The 24,705-nt window shown below is 39.8% G+C and overlaps 1 protein-coding gene across 1 annotated transcript in view; it reads left to right on the top strand.

Moving 5' to 3' along the window:
- KIF26B (kinesin family member 26B) overlaps nt 1-24,705 on the top strand; it is a 309,916-nt gene that overhangs the window by 109,009 nt on the left and 176,202 nt on the right. Inside the window, exon 4 of the mRNA XM_010562587.1 lies at nt 16,088-16,254. Within this exon, the coding sequence (XP_010560889.1) occupies nt 16,088-16,254 (167 nt within the window). The remainder of the gene's footprint in view (nt 1-16,087; nt 16,255-24,705) is intronic.

Genomic DNA, 24,705 nt, shown 5'->3' with positions numbered 1-24,705 from the left:
TTAGCAATCGTTAGTGGTAAAAATTAGGAAATAATAAGTCTACAAGGAGGCAGAAATTAAGGAAATGACAGGGGCCTTAGATGATTCACAAAGTACAAGTCTACCTGAGATTAATGTAGTACAAAGGCAGTAATTTATAACAAAAACTGGAAGAACTTTCTGTGTATGTGCTGTGAAAGTATACACAGAGTGTACCTGTGAGTAAAGAGTAAATAACTGTCAGTATTTACTGTGGGCACTGCATTCCGAAGTTAAACACATTGTGTAGTAAGATGCATACCACTTTGCATATGACTGTCATTTATTTGTCTTTTACAGCCCTTCTCCTAGACAGGAAATGGCTGATACGAGATCAGTTACGCTGCACAGAGTCCACCCTGGGTTTGATCTGAGTTCTGTTTTACCGGAAAATAAACCTTGATTAATCAAGTGGTTATTATTTGTCCACTCAAAATTCTCATGACAGGTTATACTGATGGAATTTGAAAGAATATCGTCTTTTGAGGAATGGCTGCCATTTGTTGGTGCTGCAGGTTATGGATGTTCAATTGTTCCCTCTCCTGCCTTTTCAGAAAGGGCTGTAGGGCACAGCCAGACTAGAGCCTGTGCCCCTTCCTCTCTATTATTCACTTTTCAGAACTGTGCAGTTTTGAAAATATGCATGTCCGTAGTTCATATCTTCCTAATTGAGCACTGATTTTTTTTTTTAACGGCATTTGAGAAAAGTAAAGGACTTATGTGTCTTGGCAGTGTCTAAAAAGAAGGGTCATCTAAAAGCAGTGGTAAGGAGAAAATGCTGTTCTTCACCTCACCTTATTTAGCTGGTTAGTGCAGATGGGGATTGGTGTCAATTACTCAGTCTGCAAGAGCATGTGCACTAAGTTCCAGCTGAGAATGGACAGTCGGCATGCTTAAAGTTCTTAGTGTACAAGGGCCCTAAGGGAAAACGTGGGAATATGATCATCATACTGTAAAGCTGTCATAGTGAAGATGGATTATGATGGTTCCTGCAGACTAAAATGCAGATTACATATACTGGGGAAAGATCATTGTGTGCACTTGAATTAAATGCTAGGTCTGCTTCAGCTAATGTAATGTTGAGCTAGCGTCTGGAAAACCGTGCTCAGCTTGGATCCCTTCAAGACTTGTAAATCGAAAATGGTCAACTGAAACAATTTTGATTGAAAACCTATTAGAAGTTGCAGCAAATGAGAGGAGGCAAAACCAGGATTAGCTTGGGAAACAGAAGTAGACTAGGAGCATACGTAAAAAGCTGAGAATGTTTGGTGCTGTGTAAGAAAGGTCCATCCCATTCAGCAGAGTATGTAGCAAGTGTGCAGTCTGATGCTCACAAGCTGACCTCTTTGTGGCACTGAAAGGGGACCAGAACAGAGAGAGACCCAGTTCCTAACGATTTATAGTATGCACCAACAGAGCTTAATTTGATGTTCAGTTGAGGATGAGCTCCTCCTCTTTTTTGCTTTTGTTAGCTGAGAGGGCAGTAAATCTAGAGCAAACAGAAGACAACATAGCATAACTCAGCACCTAGTCGGCCTATAGAATTCACCCCAGGAAGCGGCCTCCAAGTCAAATGCTTATAGTTGAGTGATTTTTATGACTGCTAATAACAGCTGTAGCTATGCAACCTAAGGTAATAAGGCAACCAAATCTATGCCTTAAGGCATTCACCTTCAGGGCCAGGAAGGAACTGTTTCTGTCCAGCTGCTGGTCTCATTTGAAGGCTCTTCTGGCACCTTTTGAATTCTTTTCATGTATTCCTGTTAAAAATGATGGTTGTTGCTGTCATAAAATAATTTTAAAACCGCAGCAGGACATTTTTATTATTAACGTGAAAGTAAGACAGGTGTTCGTGTATTGTAACAGAGATTAGAAGGACCAACCTTGTTAAATTTATAGAGAGGTCACTCCTGCTGATGCATAGCTTCTGCAGAACTGCCTTGTTTTTTTTTCTTTAGCAACTGCATACTGACTCCTGTGGAAATGAGACAATTTCATGGCAGCTCCCATTAGCACTGATAACTGTGAAATTAGCTATTACCACATCTCCATGTTGGTACCGTGAAAGAAGGAACACCTGCAAGGGACTATTAATAGTAGGGCCAGAAAAGGGGAAGGCAGCTACACAAAGCCAAAGGGCAATGCAATTCAGCATGACTGTTACATTGTGAGATGGTGGATTAGGCCATGATTTGTGCAATTCACTGCTATGGTGGAAGTTTTCAGCACGGACGTTGAGCTAAATGCTGTTTCCCTGTGGGAAAAGAGGAACATGATATTGTCATGCTTTTTGACTTGAGATGTTGGCTGGTGTTAGGGTCTTGCAAGGTATTTGCATTGAAAGGATGTGCTATTGACTTCTGAAGAGTGTATCAACATCTCTATTTGTGGGGAACAAATGAGTGTTTCCTAGGCAAGTGCAAGGCTCACAGTTCTGAGCCTTTTCCAGCTGGAATTCAGCCCCCTAAAAGTTCCTTTCTTGCAAGACCACTCTGTTGGTACTTCTCTTGTTTTCACTTCTGCACATCTTCAGTGCATTTTTGGACCAATAGCCAATCCCCCACACTTCCATTTAGCCCCACCACTGAACCCTTCTGAACTATTTGGTGTAACTTTTGAGCAGCTCTGCATTCAACCTTGCATAAAGGCTCCTATTCTGGCTATCCTAGCCTAATGTAAGTCTTGGGACTCAGACACATTATCAGCTTGATAACTTTTTAGCAAGCTTACTAATACATGGTAACTGTGAATGCATATTCATAATTTACAGCAAATTCAAGATAATTTGACTTGGTTTCTTTGACTTAGGTCTAGACAAGTGATTGTAAGATAAATCATTATTACCTTGTGTTTGCCACAGGCTAAGGGTGTGCACATGGACTGCTGTTACGACTCAGCACCGCAACTTATTTCTGTGCCTGAACCCTCATAATCTCATACAATGCCAGTTAGTCAGCATTCAGAAAGAAAACTGGCTCCTAGACAGCATTACAAATGATGAGTTGAATGGTTCACCTGAGTATGTGCAACTTCAGTGACTTTAATTTCATTGTGAGCATTTAAGCTGATAACAACATTTTAAGAACTAAATTTCATGCAGAAGACTGGGTACTTTGCAGTCCTAAATGTTTCCTGTGGAATCGAGCCCAAACAGAGGTATCAGAAAAGATGCTTTCTTCTTCAGGAATGAGACAAATTGCTCTTTTTAGGATGAGAGGTCTTACTGAAATGCAGGTAATACACTGGAAGATGTGTTGTAGCATTGGTTAAGCTAAATTGAAATGGAGGGAAGGGACCCATCAACCTGATGACTAGACACTAAGATCTGAACACAGTATTTCTTTTTTAAAGCTTTCTTTGCTGCTTGCAGGTTTCAGTGGATTTTCAGAAGAGCTGAGAGTACTTGGAGCCTTATACCTGTCTTGAGAGATGGAAATTTAACAAAGCAGTAAAATGTGCACCTTGAGTTTTATTCCACTAAAGAAGGATAAGGTATACAAGACTCTCCTCAGAGTCCTTTCAGATGATGAGTTGTTAAAATTTCAGTGAGGCAGCAAAAGAGAAAGCTGCGTAAGCAGTATTAACAATCATTGGTGTCAGAGGTTAACTTTTATTTAATCAGTTTTTAAAAACGTACTTCTATGTGAAGACGATTTAGGAAAGTGTATGGAAAAGGATACTACAGAATAAATCTTCAAATGTAGAATATTTGATGAGTTGAGAAAGGTTTCACAGTCTCTCTCAACTCAAATTTCCCAGGTTTCTATATGGCTTGGCCCAAAATATGCCTGGCTTCTAAATGAGTTGACTCTTTCCTGCAAGCAGCTCTTTTGTATTTGTTCAGCAGTTCATGCCTCATGCAAGATTCAAGTCCTCTCGTTCCTCCCTTTATAAGGTACATTACTGATAGTCTTGTGACCTAACACACAGAGAAAACAATTTGTATTATTGTGGTATCTGCCAGCACTAAGATAATTAAATCTTTGGCAGCAGTTTATAGAAAAGCTGATACTCATAATTTCTTTCTGATGGGGAAGCCACTGGGATGGTACTAGTTTCTAAATAGATTGAAGGCATTTGCTAGATCCCTGGGGGTCAAACCCATGCACTTTTCCATGAGCAGCTGGGTAAGAGACCTGTCAGATGTATACTGATCTTACCCCCCAAAAAGGTCAGATCTTGAGGTCATTATGTGTGTGGGCTGAATTTGCATTATGCCACATTCTTATGCAATAATCATTGCAGGAATCTCTAAGCCTGTCAGATTTTTTTCATACTGGAAATGAAGTAGTTCCCTCTCCTCATGTGTTTTCATGGTAGAACTTGATCATAATGTCTTTTAAATAACGACTAATGATCCAGTTCATACACCTATGTGTGGAAAAACTAATGGTGTTTCTTATTGCTTACTCTCTTGCTAGCTATAGAAAGAGGTTGCTTTCTGGGTCAATACTGCCATTTAAGTTAAGCCCACATGCTGACACACTCTGGTAGCTTCTAGACCTGTTCTTGTCAACTGACAAGTGAAAGATCAATGCCTTACAGATCACTGTTTGTGATAGGGAAACAGCTACAGTAAGATTTGAACTTCTTATGGTGCCTTGACATTGCTGGCAGGTTAGTAACTGATCAGAGAAATAAAAGTTTCTTTTCATAACAAATGTATTACTCCTTGTCGTGGTTTAACCCCAGCCAGCAACTAAGCACCACGCAGCCGCTCACTCACTCCCCCCCATCCAGTGGGATGGGGGAGAAAATTGGGAAAAGAAGTAAAACTCGTGGGTTGAGATAAGAACGGTTTAATAGAACAGAAAAGAAGAAACTAATAATGATAATGATAACACTAATAAAATGCCAACAGTAGTAATAAAAGGATTGGAATGTACAAATGATGCGCAGGGCAATTGCTCACCACCCGCCGACCGACACCCAGCCAGTCCCCGAGCGGCGATTCCCTGCCCCCCCACTTCCCAGTTCCTAAACTAGATGGGACGTCCCATGGTATGGAATACACTGTTGGCCAGTTTGGGTCAGGTGCCCTGGCTGGGCATGAGAAGCTGAAAAATCCTTGACTCTAGTCTAAACACTACTGAGCAACAACTGAAAACATCAGTGTGTTATCAACATTCTTCTCATACTGAACTCAAAACACAGCACTGTACCAGCTACTAGGAAGACAGTTAACTCTATCCCAGCTGAAACCAGGACACTCCTGCACGTAGTGAACTGGAGAGACTTGTGCCTCAGCTTCAGAAGTGCAGTTACTTCATTTAGCTGCTCCCCCATGTGTACAGACAGAATTCAGATGTGCTCATCTTTCATAGTCCACACACACTCTTCATTGCGTCACTAGTTATTTCAGCACAATTAGCGTGGCTCTTGAGGTCTTAAAAGGTAGCTGATGCAACAAGGGATTACGGTGTGGTTGCTGAATACGGATGTTCAAAATCAACTTTGAGCCACGCAAAAGAAAGGCCTTTTCTCTTGTGAAATGGTACGAATCTGATAGCAAATAAAAGTCATAGTAGAAAAAGATCCAATTAATTTCCAGCTGCACAGCTTTATAATGCAGCAGCAAGATATACAGGTAATTAGGAGAATTAGCACCTTAATAAAAGTAGATTTAAAAAAAACTTCTGAAAGCTATAGGTGGCCTCAGCTTTCCCGCAGCTTGCCATGTTATTGTTGTCTTCTTGACGAGAAAGGAAGCAGTTTTATTGTGTTGCTGCACAGTATCTTTTTGCATTGCTGAAATGCCTAGAGACACAAAACTGAGACCAGAACCTGTTTTTGCTAGCTGCTGTTCCTATTTTTCATTTGCAGAGTAAGTATGGGAATATGCCAACTGGGAACCCTCACATTGCTGCTCTGTCCACAGAGACTTGGCTGGTGGAGCTTCATGAATGAGAGGCATATTTGGGTCTAGCTGGTGGTGCTTTACTCACAAGGGATAGCTCACAGTCTTGCAGGGGTCTGCCCATGGGGAGTCTGCTTCACCGAGGGAGCTCTGGGGTATGGAGGGTGAGCACATTTACATCCCAGGATGGCTACCCTGCCTGTAGCTTCCTTGGGGAGCAATAGGAGAGGCTGGCATGATCCTGAATGGACATCAGAAAGCATTGAAGGCATTGAGGAAGGTGAGCTATGACAGCTGTTGTGTTTTTCTAACAAGGTAGAGGCCTTACCTTTCAGAAAATAGTTTGATAATGAAGTAGTAGCCAATAAATAAAATTTGCAGGCTATGTCACTCAGACTAAAGGAGCACTGCAGACTAGAATCTGCAACTTCTATACAAGGGCTAAGTTCACTTGAGGTAGATATTTGCTGTCTTGAATGCTTCAGATCATGCAATTTCCCCTTCTCCAATATTTTTTTCGTCTGTTTGCTTTTCTGCTTAATAAATATATTGGTACAAAGTAAGCGAGCAAGAAGCAGGCTTGGTCAATACTATTTCAGACTCAATATACTGATTGCTTTTGATGTAGATAGAGTGCTAACTATTTCTTCCATGGATTACTTAGTTCAGGAGGGCACTGGCAAACTAAGAAAAGTGAATTCATTGCTAAGCTTGACTAAAATGAGTCTATGTCTCTCATGTCTCAGTAGTGGAGGTTGCTTCGGAATGTGCATCAACTTATATTTACCAAGTTAAGGTCTGTATGGGAATTTGCTGATCAAGCAAATGAACTATTGTCATAGGCTTAATAGAGCAGATTTCCTGTTTTATAATAAAGCTTTCATTGTTGCCAATGCAATTCTTATTTGGTATTTTTGAGGAGAGTGTGCTCAAGAAGTAACTCACAGATTTTCAGGCAGTACTGTTGTACTGTATGGTTTTGGTTTTGTTTTGCTTTGCGTTTCAGTTCAAAAGCCTAGGGCAAGAATGTGCAGAGTGAATGAGTGAAACTAAGAGGGAGAATACTGGATGGCTGCGTGTGGTGGGTTGACCCTGGCTGGGCGCCAGGTGCCCACCAAAGCCGCTCTATCACTCCCCCTCCTCAGCTGGACAGGGGGGAGAAAATAAAACAAAAAGCTTGTGGGTCAAGATAAGGACAGTTTAATAAAATGAAAGCAAAGGTTGCGTGTGAAAGCAAAGAAAAACAAATGATGTTATTCTCTACTTCCCATCAGCAGGTGATGTCTAGCCACTTTGTGGGAAGCAGGGCTTCAGTACGCGTAGTGGTTGCTCTGGAAGACAAAAATGCCCCCCCCTTCTGTCTCCCTTTACTTAGCTTTTATATCTGAGCTGACGTCGTATGGTATGGAATATCTGTTTGGTTAGTTTAGGTCAGCTGTCCTGGTTATGTCCCCTCCCAAGATCTTGCCCAGCCCCAGCCTGCCGTTGAGGGGGGCAAAAATGTTGGAGAGACAGCCTCGATGCTGTGTCAGCACTGCTCAACAGTAGCCAAAACACTGGTGTGTTATCAACACCTTTCTAGCTACCAATGCAGAGCACAGCACTACGAGGGCTACTATGGGGAGAATTAACTCCATCTCAGCCAGACCCAATACACTGAGAAAATAGTGTCATTATTTACAATGGAAAATACAGCATAAAATAAAAAAATTCCAAAATACTCTTTTGTAAGGTAGAACTCTTAGGAGGAAGAATCAGAGGAAAATGTCTTACAGTAGAGAAATCTATCGTTATTTGGATGTCTGATCAGCTGTTGGATCAGCCTCTAAGTAGCTGATCTTATTCAGTGATTTGCTGTAAACTATTTCATTTAATGGTATGGGTTCTTGAGCATGAGATGGAACTAACTGTATCATGGCAGTTTTAATGGGAGAATGTGCCCATGTCTGTGGAAATTGGGATTTCATCTGTGCTGGGGAGTGCACTGGATCTGTGTTAAATAGCTATCTTGTTTATAGGGGGACATGGGAGGTGGCTGCAACAGTCAAAGGTCATCTTGCTTTTGGACAGCAGGAAGCTGGAGGTTGCAATTAAGCTCTAGGTGCTGTCATGGTAGCTTAAGTAATGTTTAAGTAAAAGTAGTTTATGCTAAATAGAGTCTGACTCTTCCTTGTTAGATGCAAAGCATAATCAGCATTCTTGTCATCCCAGTGATTCCCCCTTTGAAAAAACCTGACTCCTTCTAAGGTGCACTGTTTTGCATTTAGGCACAAAATCTGTGCTGTTATGGTAGCCCCTTCTGCTAGATCAGTATTTCAGATTTTATGTGCAGATTTGAATAAAGCAGGAGCGAAGCATGCCCAAGGACCCTCTCTAGAGTTTCAGTATTCACAATGAGTAGTCAGTTGCCTTTGCTAAGCAGTATTTGGTATGTCTACATCCAAGAAAGAGACTGAATGCAGCAGACTTTATGCATGTCCTTTTTCAGCCTCTTGCTCACAGTGTCTATATCAGCAGTTGCAGTGGTCTCGAGCTATAGTAGCTTAGTATTCTGCTATGAGAGAAAAAGGTCATAATCAAATGGCAAGATGCTATAAGACTATGCCAGAGCCCTTATCTACAAGAACTTGCTACCATTTCAAAATTATTTTTTCTAAAGGTGGATTTTGTCCTGAATAATTTCTGAAGTGTCACCTCTGTTGTAGTGAGTGAGTTGTGACAGATACAGAGTATACTCTGTGGTATATTAAAGATGGCAGACTTAGCAGATCCCCACCACTTTCAAGTTGCTCTGATTGAATGGTGTAATTGTCCCTTTTTGCCCTGTGAAGGGTGCGTTAAAGTTAATTTGATAGTTGTGTGGGCAGCACAAGATTCCTCTTTCCTTCTGCCCCCAAGACCCCACTTCAATTTACTGGTAGTTCATTAAACACTCTACCAGATTTATCTCAAAGCGTTTGAAGCTGTATTTAACAATGATATTTGAAACTGACTCTTAAGTATTTCCCTTTTCTATTTTCACATGCTAACCTCTCCCAACAATACTCTGAAATTATGAAAATGAAATATAGTAAATGTCAAATTATCCACATTTCTCTTTTTTTCTTTTTGGCCCTGAGCACAGTGGATCCCAGCTGTCACCTTGTCTTTTGAATGCTACCATACATAAGTTCATGCTGCACTTTTTTGTTACTGCGTAGAACTTAATGCAGAACTTCCATGCTGGGTAAAAGGGGTGAAGTCAATATTTCCAGAGGGGCTCAGATGAAATACCCAAATTGTAGGAAAAGGACCTACTACTTAGTGATACATTCCCTTGTTGAGAGATGCCTTGTCTAGGTGAAGTAGAACTCCAATATTTCCTTCATTAACGTCCCTTAATGCTGAAGAGACTCAAGAATTGTCAGCTCCTGCTCCATTTGTTTTCTGATGCTGCTTCCTATAGGCAAGTTATTCTGCTGAAATTTGTAGTGGCTGGGAAGCTGGTGGCTTACCGAAGACTTAAGATTTTTATCTTGTTCTGCAGTCCACCACACTGTCACATCAGACAGCGAACTCTTGTACACTAAAGAAAGTGGAAGAATTCTTTGAGTTTTCAAAAATAATTTGTAAACTACAGTTCTTGCCTCAACCTGTAAGAATTGGTAGGAGTAGGTCAAGCCCAGGAAAACCAGGGTCGCTTAGTTCTTGGGAAAGATTTGGTATTCTATACATGTGTCAGAAAAAAGACACATGTGAATGATGTACTGTGAGATGCCTCTCCCAGTGCTTCGTCACTTCCATAGACCAGAAACCAGGCTCCTTGAGCCAAACAGGAAGAATAACTTTATCTTGTTATGACTGAGAGTAAACTGTGATGAGCCAAAAGGAGTTGGACAGAAGATAAAAGATTAATATTTCAGAAGAGCCAGAACACCTGACTGCATAATGGAAAACTTGAAATTAAGCTGCTAAGCTTGTGTTCTAAGCAGGTTTATAAGAATTTATGATGTTTTTGGTGTGCTAAAGCTTAGAGAGGTATCCTTTAGAGCTTCCCTCCACTCATCTTTTAAAGGGAGGGTCTTTAAGAAGAACCTTTTTCTTGGTTAATGTAGACATTTACTGCCTAAAATAAGCCAGGAAGTAACTTCATCGGTATTTATTGGGCAGAAAATTCAGTGCTGCTCTGAATCAAGAGTGGATTGCCAAAGAAGTCATTCATGAGTGTGCGTGTGTTTATGAAAGAGAGCTTTTTACCTTCAGTTTCTTCTTGCTAGTGAGCCTCTCTCCTGAGATTAGGATCTCTGGACATGGAGGATTGCTTTATGGTGAATTTGAACACAGATTTGTATCTTGAATTTGCCTTCAGACTGGATAGATTTCATACATTTCTGTGCATGCAGTTCATTTGTCAGTCATTGATGTAAACTAGATTTTGAGGATGTTCCTGAATGCTTCACTACCTCCAGAGCAAAGGCTGTTTCACATCTTTCATAAATGCTAACTTCCATTTGTCCAGTAATTTCAGTTGGGAGTCCTCAGTTAGGAGCTTTAGAAACATTAACGATCTTGGCTGTAAAACACCCTTATGCAAATATAATTAACCTCATACTGCATGATGGCAAGTCTTATGCACAGAGTGACTCTTTAATTGGAGTAGGAAGAGAATCTAGTCTGCCTGATACCTGTGGTTTAACTGCAGAGCCATCTTTTTCCTATGAAGTAGAGAATTTAAATCATGACTTATCTCCAGCTCTTGCAGTATACTGTCAGAAAGCAGTGGAAGAGGAGGTTAATGGATGCCTTGCTTTTATGAGACAGGAGAAAAAAAATGGGGCCTTGGGAGGGACATCTGTCTTGTTCCATGTGCACTTAAAAGGTTTTTATTGAGGCATGAAAGGTTGCGTTGTTCCATGCTTTGTCTTTTCGCTGCTTATCCAGGCAGTGATGTGCTGCCAACAATTCAATAAAGGAATTTCTCAAAATATATCCTATTAACTGATCTTCAACCTCACATATACGCTATGTGGATACGCACAGAAGAGAACTGAGGAACTGATTCTTCTTTTCCCCCTTAAATCCAGAAACAGTATCTAGTGAGAGAGACAGCGACACTGAGGCAGATTTACATGAACTGTACTTGCCAGGCATACATTATTGGCAGGTGGGGGGGAGTGGGGAAGGCAAAAAAAAAAACAAACCCGAACAAGAGTCTGAGTTTCTTAATGTTCAAAGTGTAATTTTCAACTCTGTCTTTTGAAGTGGGATGGGGAAAAAAAAGAAATTATCGAAGAGCTTTGGAAATGTCTGTTCTATGAGTATTTTTCCTTAAATGCTTGATATATCCCAGGTGCATTTAATCAAGTTTGTGTATGTGTGGACTTCAGTGAGCAATGTCAGAGCAGAAAGGGATAATTTGGCACTTTGACTGGAGGACAGAGTAAATGAGATGGTAAGATTACCTCCAAAGCCCACTCTTCAGTTTAGTATAATAATTTAAATGATTTCTACACTGTCTGATCTACAAGGCAAAAGAAAGAAATGCAACAGAACTGACTCGAAGTCAGTAGTCTCTGGATATATGAATTCTCTGGACTTCTTTCTGCCTACTACTTTTTGTATATATTTTGAATTCTGGGAATAAGTGAGGACTTATTAGTCAAATATTGTGGGCATGTGTCTAGGTGTCTAGTGAGGTACTCAGCCCGTGGATTGACCCGGATGTACAAATTTGTGCAGTATAAACAATACTCTGATAAGTACTGGACACAAAAAAGGTTCCCAGCCTGGCCCAGAATTTGGCATAGCACTGTCTTTGCCCTTTCATCTCCACTGGCTGCCTGACCAAAGGGACAATTCCATAATTAAGTATCAAGTTCTAGTTTGTTATCATCCTGTTCTTGCTTTGATATAAAGAAAAGATAGCAATAGAGTGACTTGAGGAACTCGTTCAAGCAAAACCTGATGTTCTGCTTGAGGTTATGAGTGTTGCAGTATCACAGGGTACTTCTGTGGGCTTTTACCTGTATAACATCAAGTGGTGTTACAGGCTTCCCATCTAAGGAATAGTAGAATGTTTGAAATTCAGGGAAACATTTCAGCTTTCATTGCTTCTAGAGACATTTCACTGTTGAAAAATCCCACATTGGCTGACAAAGTAAGCAAGTGCTAAAACTGGAAACCATTCCTAGATTAGGAGATCCTGGACTGTGGTTTAAGCCAGTTCTTTTTTTGTCTTAATTTGTCTGTCTTGCGTTAGGTAAAATAAAGTATGTTCCCATTTTGGTATCCTTGTAATACACTGTCAACTAAGAAGTGTCCCTGCTGAGGCAAACAGTAAATTGATGGAGCTCAAGGACAGACAGTATGTGTATTTGGGAGTTTAGTTCTGACAGAGTTCATACTGAGAAATGGATTTTTACCCAGGAAGTGTGCCAGCATAGGTAAGGAAACCAGGCAGTGGTGCTGGACCCTCGGTATCAAGAGGGTGCTTACAAGCCCAACATGCCCCATTATGAGTGTCCATCCAGGGCAGCTCAGGGAGGGCTCTCTGACATGGCTGTTTACACTGGAATGCTGCTTTTCACAGATAATACATCAATATCAATGTCAACAGTAGCTTCCTGTTTTCTGTAACAAAGCAAGCTGTGTGAATGAATGGGAAGGAGAGTTGCTGCCTCTCCAGCAGGCTCTGGGGGTCAGTACCTGTCGTGGTTTACCCCCAGCCAGCAACTAAGCACCACGCAGCTGCTCGCTCACTTCCCCCCACCCAGTGGGATGGGGGAGAGAATCGGGGGAAAAAAAGGTAAAACTCGTGGGCTGAGATAAGAACAGTTTAATAGGACAGAAAGGAAGAAACTAATAATGATAATAAAGTGACAATAATAATAATAATAATAGAAGTGGAATATACAAAACAAGTGATGCACAATGCAGTTGCTCACCACTCGCCGAACTGCCCAGTTAGTTCCCGAGCAGCTATCCCTCCCAGCTCGCTCCCCCCCAGTTTATATACTGGGCATGATGTCACATGGTATGGAATACCCCTTTGGCCAGTTTGGGTCAGCTCTCCTGGCTGTGTCGCCTGCCAACTTCTTGTGTCCCTCCAGCCTTCTTGCTGGCTGGGCATAGGAAGCCGAAAAATCCTTGACTTAGTCTAAACGCTGCTTGGCAACAACTGAAAACATCAGTGTGTTATCAACATTCTTCTCATACTGAATCCAAGACAAAACACTATACCAGCTACTAGGAAGAAAATTAACTCTGTCCCAGCTGAAACCAGCATAGTACCATACAGATGTTTCACAGCTTGCAGTTTGAGCAGCTGACCATCCCTGTAGTACTTGGACTGTTGTGTAGGACACATGACAAAATCACAGTGCTACTGAAAAGCCTACATTTATATAGAAACAACCCCATTCTGCATCTGTCCATAGTATATGCAATTCCTAAAACTAGTATTATTTATCTGTCTTCCGTCTCTGTCATATGGATAGTGTGGTACTCCACAAATACAGAATTTGTAAATGTTTGATTATTTCCAGGTGCTTCTTCAGTTCCTTTGCATTCTACTATGAGAAAATGTGACCTAAATACAGGCTTTATAAGATCTTCATCCCCATTTATTAGAAAGCATTAACATTCCATTTGCTGACTAGTATCTATTTCTCTCTGGGTCCATAGGTGTGGGGGAATGGTTTATATTTATATCTTTCTAAAAGAATCTCATGTCTCTTTGGTATGAGAGTAATTGTTCTGGAGTGCTTGTATTTAAGAACTCATTATTCAAAAACTCGTAAACCAAGCATCTAATCAGCTTTTGAGGAAGCTTCAGAGTAATACCTTTCAGGCAATTTCCACAATCAGTTTGAGGCTTTTTGTTGCTCTGTTTGCTCTGTGCTGTTCATATTAATAGGACTTATGAACATGGGCATGGATCACCTGAATGTTTCTATAACTGCCAAAATAATTTAGTTACTGCTTTTATGCCCATATCATGATGGATGTTTTCTGGGTGTCCAAAACACCAAGACACACAAATCCTTTCCTGTTTTGCAGTTGGATGAATTGCCTCTCTCAAGCCTCACCATCTTGCAACTTCAGGGGATCTGCTGACACCAACAGAAATGTGCTGCACTGGCTATGGAAATTCGTATTTGAGGCTGCAAATCTTTATTTAGCAGAAGATGGGAGGTTATGATTGCAATTGAGATTGTAGTTGAGATAAGCCAACTCATCAACTTCTTAACTGTTGTCAGGTTGCTATGGAAGTGAGTGGCACTTCCTGGTGACACTGTCAGCAAAGGCAATTGATTAATGATGATCCATCCCTGATTTTCAGATATATGAATTGGAGATACTAGGATGAGGTTAGGTTTATAGGTGTACTCTGCTCTGAAGGGAGAGCTTTTTAAATCTGTCTACCTAGCAGTTCCCAACATGTTAGATGATGAAACTGGTTTTAGGATAATTTGAGGGGATAGGGGAGAGTCTTGTGCTAGTTCACTGCAAACATAAATAGCTGAGTTAGAAAAAATATGGAAAACTTGAGGAATTATTGCTTAGTGAATTCAAGTGTATTGGATGCCCCAAGTGGACATACATAGGTTAGCAGAACACTGAAGAACAAATATCTGTTTGCCTGCATGCTGGAAATGTAGGGAGGTATCCTGGCAGCCAGCCTAAATTCCTGCTTTTTAACAGTAGTACGAGATGATTTAAATCCAGGATTTCAGCTTCTGAGAGCGCTGCTCATTCAGTGTAGTGAATCGGTAAATTAGAAGGGCTCAGTGTGTGACTAACATGATAGGGGCACTTTCAGCAATTTTACTGGTTCCTCATGAAATAGAGTGACTAGTTTAGCATTCCTGTTCTTGAAGCATTAAACTGATTGGCCTAAAAATATGTAAAATAAGGATAAACTCTTAGATTACCCTCTTAGCCATAGTAGAATGGGTAACAATTCTCTATAAAAGGAACAGAGGTGGCTTGAGAGTTGATCTAAAAAATGTTGCCATATGACATGTCTCTTCCCCTCCCAAATACAAATCACAGTTCTTCAACTTTGCCTTTAATAACTAAAATGTTTAATAGCTGAAATAAAGCAAGCCTAACCGGAAAAAGAACTACAGGATGATCTCAAGTGCCTTTCTTGATGTGCCTCACGAAGATGTTCTGTTGTTATTGTGGTGGTAAGGATAGGCATGAGAACTGAAATTGAACATGCGAGAGATGGGTTCTTGCAAACGTTTTGCAGGAGGAAGGAAGGTACACCTGGATAATTGCTAGCAATAATTTGGGAGTGTTCTTTTTAGGCATATGTTGCAATTTCGTGACACGCGTTAGCTAACAAAAGTTATTTGTGGTTGAAATGAGGGAAAGAGGAAAGCGAAGTTGTTAGAAATTGCATTAAGTACAATAGATGACATCACACCACTGTAAGTTCATGCAGAAGTAATAGTCAAGAAACTGAAATCAAAGTTTTGAAGAAGTACTTCAACAGGGCTGACCTAGCTTTCTCTGAACTCAATAAAGATCTTTCAGTTAATTTGGGGAGAGCTGGGTCAAGGCTGGTTAAACTCCGTATGCTTTTTCCAGACAATGGATGGCTGAGATGAGGCTTCCTAACAGGGGAAAAAATGTCAAATGGGCCATCAGAAGAATGAAATCACGGGATATTTAAAACCTTTTAAGAAAGCCAGTGAAAGTGAGTGGTAATGATCCCAATTTTCCAGAGAGATGATAAATAGTCTAGGATCCCAAGGGACTCCTTCCTATGCTGCGTGCTGGCTTTTCTGGAGAAAGGTAACAAAAATACTTAATACACTACTGCTGTTATTTTACAAAGGCAAACAAATGTATTTTTTTTTCCTGAAGTAAAATGTAAATATATTACACGTATCTAAGCTGTCTTTCTTGTACCCTGAGGTAAAACTGAGCAAGGATTATGCTTTACTCTTTCTTTTCCATATGGATGGAAAGGCATAGACATTATTGACATTTCTAGTGATGGGATGAATTTATCCCATTAGTTTTAATGCAGACAAGGTTAGAGCTGAGCCAAAGTACTGTAGATCAGCATGACAGAAGCAATAAACTTGTTCACAAAGCAGCAAAGATGTAGTGAATGGAATGCCTCTCTTACTCCATCTGCAACCCAGCGGTACTTCTGGATGAGGAGGGGTCAGCTAGTGAGCTTTAGCTGATGACACTTCTGTTTTTTTCTGTCTTCAGATATCTCAGCTTATGACAGAGACTAGTCGAGAGGGCCTGACTGAAGCAGCATTGAACCGCTACAATGCAGATAAACCCTCCTTGTACAGCTTCCCTGCTTCCCAGAGCACATATGTTGCCAGTGAAGTATCCACAGGCACCTCCGTGGCAGCATCATTTTTTGCCAGGTAAGAGAGATTTCTCAGCTTTTCCTTCCCTGGAAACATAATTTCTTTCAAAGGAGATGATTCTGTAGTGAAGAAGTGGGGTTGACAGACTACAGCACACATGTTGAAACATGGCTATAGATACAGATCTATCACAAACTTGCAGGAATTACCATGAAAATGTTGTTTAATCCACCTGTATGCATTTGTCTGTAAGATGGGGATGATACTTCTACCCTCTTCTGCAAAATGTCCCTTTAATTCTTGATTTGGGTTAAGATGTGATTGTGCTCCCAAAATAATACCCGATTTAGTGACATTTTTGGAGGGGTGTATCCCTGGATGAGAAGGGCCCATCCAAGTAATTTTCTGAGATAGGCAATTAATTGTAGAGCTAACTGGAGGTGGATAGTTCTGTTCGGCAGGCAACCTTCAGGCTTTATTGAATTTACTTCCATCTAGGGAAATTATCAAGATTTCCATTTTCAAACTGAAAAGTTAAGGTTTCTGATTTCAGTTTCTGTCCCTGCCGTGCTGTTGAGTTGACCTGAGGGCCTAAATTCAGCCTTAGAGCACCCCTTCTGTTGAATATTCAGCCAATGTTTCAGAAAAATCTCAGCGAGATAAAGTTTTGTTAAAAAAAATCTTATGACTGTCTTTATTAATTTTTCAGTAAAAATGGTTTGCTTAATGGGCATAGCAGCTAATAAGTGAAATATCCATTATCAACAATGGAAATATTTTTCTGTGCAGAAATATGCTCTGCAGGACATAATCTGCATTTGCAGAATATAATCTTTTTAGCCCAGTTGAATCCTTATGTAACTGAAGAAGTTGAAATAATCCTTGTCTCTTAATGCTTTTCAATAATTACAAGACTGACTTGGGAAGAGTTGTGGAAGTAATGAAATAAGAGAATAAGCTATTTTTACAGCACTTCCAATCCAGTCCAGTGAGAGATGTGAATTTCAAAACATGGAGTGAACTTTGGAGTGAACACCTCAGGCATATTCAGATTAATTTCCTACCCTTTAGAGAGCCAACTATTAGTAATTCCACATGATTCTATTTTATTTTAAAGGTAAATGGAAAACTTATGAAGTTGTTGGGCTCTGTAAATCTGGAAAGAAGATTTTCCTCTCCTATTTTTCCTCACAAACATGAGGACTGCATATGTTCAGTCAGTGTCACACAAGTGAGTCATTAAGAGGATTAAGAATAGCATTTTAGAAGATCCAGTGAATATTGTTTGGGGCAGCTCTGCCATTTTTTCTCTACAGATGTGATGCTGCAATAGCAAGTGTGAATGATGACAGTGGTCTCAATTTGCTGCCCTTTTCTGTTTAACTTCAAGTTTAAATTAAAGTTGCTGAATGTACTCATATGGTAATATCTAACCAGAGTGCAGATTGGGATTAGCACATATTTTAGCATGAATTGATTTATGAAGATGGTTTAACTCATTTGTTCTTCATTGTTTCACTGTTTTATGCTGAGAGAATTCATTTGCTCTTAATATACTCTGCTGAAATGTAGGAAACTAATTAAATTTACTCAAAATCCGTAGTGTGTATCACAGCACTTTAAGAAGAACTCTTAAGTTTCTAGCTGATGGTTTGAATTCTTGGGTGTGCTTGGCCCAGCAGAGATCTCATGTTTAGACTGTTTATTTTTAAACTGTACTTAGCAAGACAAAAATGCCTGGTTCAGTTTGGGGTATTGCATAATTACATTAACATCACTTATATAAGTCAGTTTTGTTCTGGACTTCAAGTTATATCATCTGCTGACAGTTTGAGCAGCAAATCCAAGTCAGTCGTTCACTGCTTGACCTTTTGACAAGAAAATGCACAACTTGTTTTCAAAATGTGGATCTCTCATTAATTTTTGTTTTACAACTTAGGTGTCTATTTGCATTTTTGTAAAGTGGTGGTAAGAAGCGTAAAAACCCACATGTATGTGTATTATGAAATACAAAGTAGAAGGCACTGGTTGTCAAACTCATTAATGTGGTGCGCTGTTCACAATATGAAACAGTCATTTGTACCAGGCATATGAATTCTAACCTTTTGCTTTTTCTGATTGTAAGTGGCACATGGAGTACTGACTAGCAGCTATGCCTGTTTTTTTTGAACGTGTGTCACATATGATGTTTTCATGGTCAGTAAGTAAGAAATATAGCTAGGGAAATTTGCTAATGTGAAGCCGAAGTTGGAAGTAGAAGAGTAGAAAATATTCTTTTGAAATTTGAATAATGTCCCACAGTATTCCACTCTAAGTTCCCAACAAGGAAAGCAAACCTCAGATGAGGTTCAGATATGAAAGTCATCCATCATCAGGAAAAAACCCAATTAACTAAAATGCTGCAGTATGGAAGAAATGTCAAGGCATCCATGGGAACTTTTGGTTGTAATTACTTGAGAAGCATCAGGAGTGCAATACTGGGAGCTCATAATTTTTCTGTTCTCAGGCACTACTAGCCTAACAGTGATACTCACTTGACTGGCTTACAGCTGGCATTGAGCCATGGAGAAGTGTCTGAAGGCCACAGTGACTTTCAATCTTTTGAAAAGCCAGGAGACTTATCAGTTGTCTCAGTACTTGACTGTTATGTTTCATGATCTATAGCTGACAGATTTCCAAGCCAGCTAAAGGGGCTGTAACCTGTGAATTGTCATTTGTTGGGATATCGCTGCAAGAGAACTTATGATATGTCAGGATTCCCATGGGACAGTATGTGAGCGTTTTAAAGGAACAAACACTGAAAACTGTCCAAAGTGCTCTGCTGGTAGGCTTATGAATAATGGATGATACAGGTAGGAATAATGAATTTCTAATGGTGATTCTGACACAGAAACTGAATTCAATCGATTGTACTTCTAAAGATAAACACCAAATTTGCCTTTCTGTTCAGGGTTATCACTCATTTTTGTCTCAGATAGCCTCCAATCCATGCTAATTTACCATTATCTTGCTTCTTAGTACACATTTGTGATGAAAATAATTCATTTAGTGAATGTGAAATAATGGTAAGATTCTTTACACAAAAAGAGCATTTTAGGATTTTTACATGAGTAAACTTTTGCCTCTAGTTTGGATCTTTGTCATAAGATGCACTGCATTTTTGGGCCATCGCAGTCTCAGGTGTACTAACCTCTTGCCTTGTGCCCTCCAAGCGCAATGTAGGAGTGTGCCACCTCCAGTTAAGAGAGGAGTAATATGCTGGTGCTGATGGTGCCAAAGAACTGAGGGAAGGGCCTTCCATTTCTCATCTCCCTGGTATCTTTGTAAAGCTCTAGCAGGTCAAGGAGCATTGTACTGAACCTTGTTCCTGTCTATGCTGGTTTCCATATGGAGAAAATTTCTGGGACTCTGACTTCAGCTTTGGCCTGGCTACTGCATAAACAAGCCTGCCCTTCTGAATAAAACTTCTCTGTTGTGACTGGGCTGTAGAGTTTTAATAGTCTCTCAAAGGGTGATAACATGGTGCAGGAACTAGAACTCAAAACTGGACCAGAGCTTTTCAATACAATACCTAAAAGTTTTTGGCATCTTGGTATTCTTCCTGGTTTGCCTTGTCACAGTAAGCTTGCTTTCTTGGAAAGGAAAAACTTTTATTGCATCAGGACAAAGGAGAAACTTAAAAGCCCATTTCACTTTGGACCTCAAAAAAAGGTAAAAATTTTTGAGAAGGAGATATTTTTAAATGGTAGTCTTGAAAATTGTTTCCTGTTGCTGGTCAGGAAACGTAACAGTGTATCTTGAACAAAAGCCCGCCTGGGTCTGAAATCAGATATAGTCATATTTGGATTAATTGAGCCTAATGGGAATATAGATGATCTTGAAAGTAGCCTGAAAAATCTGTTCTAGGGATCATTTTCCATGTCTTTATGCAGCTTGAACACTAAGTAGGGCCACACAATGCTACTGTTGTAGGTGTAGCAAGGCATGTTTTCCAAATGAAATGCAGAAATGTCTGGATTTTTTAAAAACTTCTTATTTTGAGACAAAATAAGAATAGAAAACCTTAGCTTCATGTATAACTGACATGTAGCTACTCAGCATGGGATAAGCTCTAGTTACAATTATCTCCATTCTTGGAAAAACTGCTGGTGACCCTTTCCACACTCATTCTCCATCCCAGTGTGGTTTGGCAGCTGGGGGAGGAGGAGGTGAGGCAATGCCTTACTGGCAAGGGGTATTGTGAATGTTGTGTTCAAAATGCTGCTGAATGCTCCACAGATTTCCCTTCCACTCCTGAGAATCTTTTTTGAATCTTTTTAAAAATTCTGGTACATATTGCATGAACAACAAAGCTTTTAGGAGGACAGTATTTGTGGGTCCCTCTTGTTAAAGCCACTGTGCTGTTTTGATGACTTAGCACTCCAGAGACCCCAGAATCTCATGCCTCACTGGTTTTTTGCACGTATGTGATAAACTGTCAGCTTATCACGCAACTTTTGATGATTGCTGGTTTTCCTTACAGGTGCAATATTATGTGACTTTTGTTGAAACTTAAAGTAATGAGCTAGTCTGCACAATCTTTCTGCTTATGGGGAAAATTTTTAAAGCCCAAAGGCTTAGAATCCAGGAACACCAGGGCTTTTCCTTAAAGGCTGTGTATTGGTTTAAATTAGTCATACCATTTTAAGGTCCTGGCTTGAATTTTTCGGAGGTCTGGGATAAGTTCACAAAAACAAACTTTTCCTGGCATTGCAACAGAGGGTTTGTCAGAACACAGGCAGCAAAAGCAGGTAAGAAACAGAGGCAGCAGCTAGTAGAGAAGGAAATGGGTCGGAGTGGGTGTCCCTGTACCACAGAGCCCAGCTTTGGCTTGGGAAGCTCCGTGGGAGAAGCATTTGATTTGTATCAGTAGTCTGGCTGTAAGTGGTGTAGCTGTAGTGTTATGCTAGTAGATGTGGAGCCAGGTCTGGAATCTCCCAGAGGGTGAAAGCTGCTTGTCCTGTGCCTTTCTGAAGAAAGTTCTGTTGAAGTTTTAAATGTTTTTAAATGGTCTGAACTGCAGATGACTCGGATGACAGTGCTTTTTCATGAACTGCTCTTTCAAGCCATGCAGTGGTTCCCTGGTTTAGGCACTGCTTGAGAAGTCCTCGATGTCAAATATTGGTGACCTCAACATCCCTAAGAGAAAATTATTTTCTGAGACTTAGGTGAAAACATATTTTGGTTTCTTGCTGTCTAAACTATGCAGAACCTAACAAGATTTTCTTTCATTAGCTGAACGAACTAAACTTAATGGTTAAATTGCAGTCAGTCTTGGACATTTTGAAGAACTACATATTAACAACCCTGATCAGAATTTCTACTCTTTTCCCTCATACTCATCATATACTGCATAAGAAATATGTAAAAAGGGGAATGTTAAGATAAAAGATCCATAGACTGTCTTTCAGTAGGAATGCTGGCAGCAAGTTTTAAAACATCTGTAAATAATTTTCACAAATATTTCTACCTTCAAAGCCTGGCTTGGGGCTGACTAGTAGGGGAAATTTCAATCACAATGATCTCGGTCAACCTGAAAGACCATGAAACAAATTTTTAAAATTGGCACCTAGGTTTGAGTGCACAACTTCAGGGGCTGTTTTTTCATATTTGCTCAACATTCATCAGAAATGTAGGAGATGTATGTTCATAGTCACTGCTTTTCTGTGCTCCCCATTACTGTGAGAGCCCCAACTAACAGGCCATTTCTGCTTCCTGTTGTTGGTGTTATTTCTTGTGTATAAAGTAAATGCCAACCAGAAGGGAATCTTGACTCTCCTGCAGCCAAAGGTGGCTGGCAGTTGGGGCATAAAGAATACTCTTTTTCTATGGTTCAATGTAAACAAAATAAAAATGTCCTAGCAGGAAAGACTGTGTGAGCTACATGCAAGAATAGCCAGTGCCTAGTAGTGGAGGCAATGATCTGATACAGAATAAAAAAATTAGGACTTAAGTGCCACATCTGGATGAGGGAAAGCAAGGATATTTGAATGATTTCTAATTTTGCATAGCAGTTCTCTCTTGGGTGCCAAACAATTTCCAGTGATTCCCCCCCCCCAAAGCTGACACATTCCCCATGGCAGTTTTGTTTGAATCTGTTCATATCTTTTGATTACAAAAAGGTTCAGCAACAAGATTCCAGACAAGGTCCGTTTTTAATAGGAAGTCTGTAGGGTACATGTCCGAAACCATGGTGTTTGAATCTTTAGATACTTGCACGCTGCTGCTATTTAAACAAAAACGTAAGAAAATGTGTCCACATTTAGACCTGGGTTGGAAATCTAGTTATGATATGTTTAATTTGGCATTGGGCTGTAAACAGAAATAATTTGAACCTTCATGCCAATTAGATCCGCTGTATGTTGGCTGCAGATCAATAGCTTTTATTCATAGCTCAAAATACAGATAATGGACCCTGATTTTTAAACAGGATTTTGGGAGCGTTCCATGGAGCTACAAAAAGAAGTAAGCTAAAATTGCCCTTAGATTATCATAGAATACTATACTTGCAGGGGTGTGCCATCTGCTTAGCCTCAAAGTACGTAACTGATAAAAAGGATGTAAATCTTCCTCATGTTCCCAGTGTCAAAGTAATCCACTTCAGATGTACAGGGGCGTTTACCTTAAGTTAACAAATATAGTTTTCTGGACTAAACGTGTTTTAAAAATAATTATTTAGAACAATGTAAAGTAAAAGATTACTATCCAGGAACAATTTATTGACCATTGAACAGAGAAATTAAGATTCCAATCCACAAAAGGTATGTTACTTTGATGATATGTCCGTATTGAAATATGCTACACCTGCTTCGTGCACTGCACAAAGTGAGTGTTTTCTGATCTGCACTTGCCCCACATATGGTATGTTTAGTATTGATGGTAATGGCAATCACTGTTGTTATTGAAATGGTCATCAAGATTTTGAGTTTCTTGTGTAACTAGCCTTTCAGAGCCTTGAGAAATCTTGATAATTTTCTAAGTAAAGCTCTCCTTTCTTCCCTTTGTCTTTGGGAAGTTTCGAGATACTATGTTGTTTCTCTGTGATGCAGTCCCCAATTCCATGTTATGAATATCTGGTACTGTAGAGCAAAGAATACATACCATGAAATTTTTTGTGCTTAAGAGATTATTTTAAAATAGATGTCTCCTTATTTTAAAATACTTGTCTCCTAAGTATAATTCATTATATTAATTCTTTCTAATATATATTGCCTGAAAAGCAGAATCTTAGAGTTTTTCAAATTCCTGTAATGATCTGTGGTGTTTATTTACAACTTTTTGTTTCTGTAAATGTGTGAGTGCTTTGCATAATTTTCATTTTTACTTTTTTATGTACACAACTTTGTGAACTTGCATCTAGAATTCATTTTCCCTATTAATTTTTAAATGATCAGTTATGTTCAATTTTTAAATTAAAAAAATTCATCTGGGAATACAGTACATTTATATGTGCTTTTCCCTCCTTTTTTTCTGTCTGCTTATTTTCTCAATTACAACTCCCTGAAAATTTATGGTAACCAGGGACTCCATTAGCTAGTAAGCAAACACTGTCCATCTCTCTCCAATCCTAGAGTCAATAACTGATTATATTACAATGAAAAGAACCAGTAATGCAAACACCTACTTAATCTACTCCATGCAATGTACATGCTTTGTAGAAGCTCTGTTACGTAGTCTCTGTCGAGGCAGAGGAAGGTAACCAAGACACGTCCTGTCTTCAGTAGTTAGCAATGGCCTTTGTCTGATGTTTCTGAGATGTTGCCTTAGCTTAAAGTTTGCTTTCTCTATTTGTACCTCACTGATTGCTGCTATTACAGATGAGACATTTTAGACTGTAAATGACTGTACTGGCCCCATTCTTGCTGCAACTTCATGTCTTGGATGTTGTGTACTGATAAATGCTTTGCATTCCTGGGAAGAATATTGGATGCTGATGATATCGCACTGAGGCACTGATTATTTTTGTGGTTTGCTAAGGAAGGAGAAAATTTTTCATGGATTTGTATTCCTAATTGTCCTAGGTGATTTCAAGCATTCAGTACAAAAGTACCTAGGTGTATGGAAGCTGAACTCCTGCTGCTTTCCATACACTATGCTAAAACAGAGGTAACTTCTTTTCTACTTTTCGCCACGTCTTGTGATTTCCTGCTGATTTCAGTAGAGCACAAAAGGGGAGGCTAACTAAGGATAGGTTTGGCCTTCTAATTTCTAAGAGGTGGGTTTTGGGGTGCCAGAGTCCTTGTTACATGAACACCTGTTCCCTGCTGATTTAGGAAAACTTAAAAGGAACTCAGGCTATTTCCTTCCCTTGGCACTGCCTTTCCCTACACCTGACATGTACATTGAGAAAAATTGCTAGCAGCATATACCATAATCCCTCAGCACCTGTTACCAAAGTCTCTTGGTGTTTAATCTTGCCTTTTAGTCTTAGGGCAGTGGAAATAAAAATTGTCAGCATTAATCTTCTGA

Source organism: Haliaeetus leucocephalus, unplaced genomic scaffold (genome assembly GCF_000737465.1).
Source record: "Haliaeetus leucocephalus isolate CR32 unplaced genomic scaffold, Haliaeetus_leucocephalus-4.0 Scaffold162, whole genome shotgun sequence".
Classification (NCBI taxonomy): Eukaryota; Metazoa; Chordata; class Aves; order Accipitriformes; family Accipitridae; genus Haliaeetus; species Haliaeetus leucocephalus.
Note: the sequence above shows the minus strand (reverse complement) of the source record. Positions and strands in the feature narration are given on the sequence as shown.